The sequence below is a fragment of the Gavia stellata genome, chromosome 22 (assembly GCF_030936135.1).
Source record: "Gavia stellata isolate bGavSte3 chromosome 22, bGavSte3.hap2, whole genome shotgun sequence".
Taxonomy (NCBI): domain Eukaryota; kingdom Metazoa; phylum Chordata; class Aves; order Gaviiformes; family Gaviidae; genus Gavia; species Gavia stellata.
This window is the reverse complement of record NC_082615.1, coordinates 4,800,412-4,802,799: the sequence shown is the minus strand read 5'-3', so window position 1 is coordinate 4,802,799 and position 2,388 is coordinate 4,800,412. Positions and strand designations below refer to the sequence as shown.

Here is a 2,388-nt window from a genome sequence, read left to right as displayed (position 1 = left end):
GGGCTTGAGATAACCAAAAGCTCCCACATACAAAGAGTGACTACCTGCCTAACACGCTGCAGAGCAATCTCAAACCTCCCTGCATAAGGCTGTTTAGACAGGTTCACAGACAGGTCTGTCTGAAATATATCTGTGCATGGACACATGAAAATCTGTGGGATCACACTTGTCAGCATGAAAAAACACTGTGTTTACAGACATGTAAAACCCACAGTGCAACATACAACTTGCTCTATAAACAGAAAATGCATTTTTTTTCTCCATCACTCAACTACAATTTGAAACTGCAGGTCAGGACATAACAGGAGCTTCTCTTTCAAGGAAAAGTTGCTCTGTGCACTGCAGAAATGCTGGACAGGACTTTGAGTGTATCACTTACACAAAAGAGAAAACAATTTGGCTGCAAGTGGTAAATCCGAAGTTTGTTGTCCCTTTTTTGGGGTCTTTTACTCCTTCAGAGTTAAGAGCTTAGCAAAGAGGTTTAAGCAATCATGCTGATAGGTCTGTAAGCTGCCGTTATGAATTTAGGAAGGACACTTCTTTTCCCCAACCCCAAACTAACTTTAAGGATTGCAGCAAGCAGTTCCAATGATCCACACAATCCTTTTTGTCTCTTTTCCATGGACACACTAAGTAATGTCATTCCTCAAAGCTGTGCTCTTGTAATGATTGCATGAACCTTACACGAGTGGCCTCAGTGCAGAAGACCTTTGGTACACGCAGACAGTGCAGACACGTACTCAGGGACAGGTAACCTCTACATTATAATTTGTGTTGCTCTGGCAGATTTCTAATATGTTGGTTTCTAATGTCTTTCCTCTAGCAGAGAATGCAGATCTTCCTTGGATGAGACCCCACTAAGAAATGGTTCACCATCTCCCAGCAGTCGCGTTTCTCAGAGCAGAAAGAACAGCTCTTCAGACCCCAGTGGCATGAACAAAGCCTCCGGCAGTAGAAGGCCAGGAGGATGTCCCTAACCGACGAGCTGGAAAGCCACTTTTCTGCAACCCCCTACATGGTGACAGACACAAGCGAGGGCAGCCTGTTCAGAATCAGACCTAATGCCTCCACCAATGCCACCGGGGACGGTGTGCCGGCTGCCAGTTCCATGGAGGACATGATTGCCATCTGCACCATCGGGACAATCCTCTCCCTCATGTGCGTGATCGGGGTGACAGGCAACGTCTACACCTTGCTGGTGATGTGCCATTACTTGCGATCATCTGCCTCCATGTATATTTACATCATCAACCTTGCACTGGCGGACCTGCTCTACCTTCTCACCATCCCCTTCATCGTTGGGACCTACTTCATCCAGAAATGGTACTTCGGGGACATTGGCTGTCGCATCCTGTTCAGTCTGGACTTCCTCACTATGCATGCCAGCATCTTCACCCTCACAGTCATGAGCACGGAGCGCTACTTTGCTGTGCTGAAGCCCCTGGACACAGTGAAGAGGTCTAAGAGTTACCGAAAGGCCATTGCTGTTGTCATCTGGCTGGTGTCACTGCTGCTCACTCTCCCAATGCTCATCATGATCCAGTTGGTGCAAAGGGACAACAAAAGCATCTGCCTGCCCACTTGGAGCAAGCTGTCCTACAAAGTCTATCTCACCATCCTGTTTGGTACCAGCATCGTGGGTCCAGGGGTAATCATTGGCTACCTCTACATCCGATTAGCTAAGATTTACTGGGTGTCGCAAACAGCATCCTTCAAGCAGACCAAGCGGCTGCCGAATCAAAAGGTGCTCTATTTAATCTTCACAATAGTGCTGGTGTTCTGGGCTTGCTTCTTGCCTTTCTGGATATGGCAGCTCCTCTTCCAGTATTATGAATCCTTCCCTTTATCTCCCAAGGTAATGAAGAACATTAATTATCTGACAACCTGTCTGACCTATAGCAACAGCTGTATCAACCCTTTCCTCTACACCCTGCTCACCAAAAACTACAGGGAGTACCTGAAGAACAGACAGCGGTCCCTTAGCAGCAGCAGTGGGTACTTCCAAAGGAGGAATCGGTTTCAGAGGATTTCAGGGAGATCCCTGTCTACGAGCAGTCAGCACTGCACAGAGACATACGTTCTTGCTCACGCTCCTTTGGGAAACAGCAGTGCCTGAAGGTAAAATATATCTCCAAGAACAATCAATATTGACTTCAATGTTGCTTTGATTTAAAGTGTACATTGTAAAGGCAAAGCCTTAGCAGATCCGTAATGTGCACACATTTAGTCCAGAGGCTGTGCCGTATGTCTGTTCTCATTTTCTTCAGTGCCACTGATTCGATGCTAGCAACATTCAGCTGAACATCTATCTAAATAGCCTTTTGCTTTTTATCTTTATATTTTATAGTGTATGTCTCCTCAAGTAGCCATCAATAATGAAAGCCTATA

At 46.1% G+C, this 2,388-nt stretch overlaps 1 protein-coding gene across 1 annotated transcript; it reads left to right on the top strand.

Moving 5' to 3' along the window:
- The first annotated feature begins 967 nt into the window (after positions 1-967).
- Positions 968-2,116, top strand: LOC104257376 (urotensin-2 receptor). Its single transcript, XM_009812126.2, has one exon. The coding sequence runs from the start codon at positions 968-970 to the stop codon at positions 2,114-2,116; it is 1,149 nt and encodes a 382-aa protein (XP_009810428.2).
- The last annotated feature ends 272 nt before the right edge of the window (positions 2,117-2,388 follow it).

Excerpts from the sequence above, each read along its gene's own strand:
- LOC104257376 (XM_009812126.2), top strand. The coding sequence starts at position 968 with ATGTCCCTAACCGACGAGCTGGAAAGCCACTTTTCTGCAACCCCCTAC.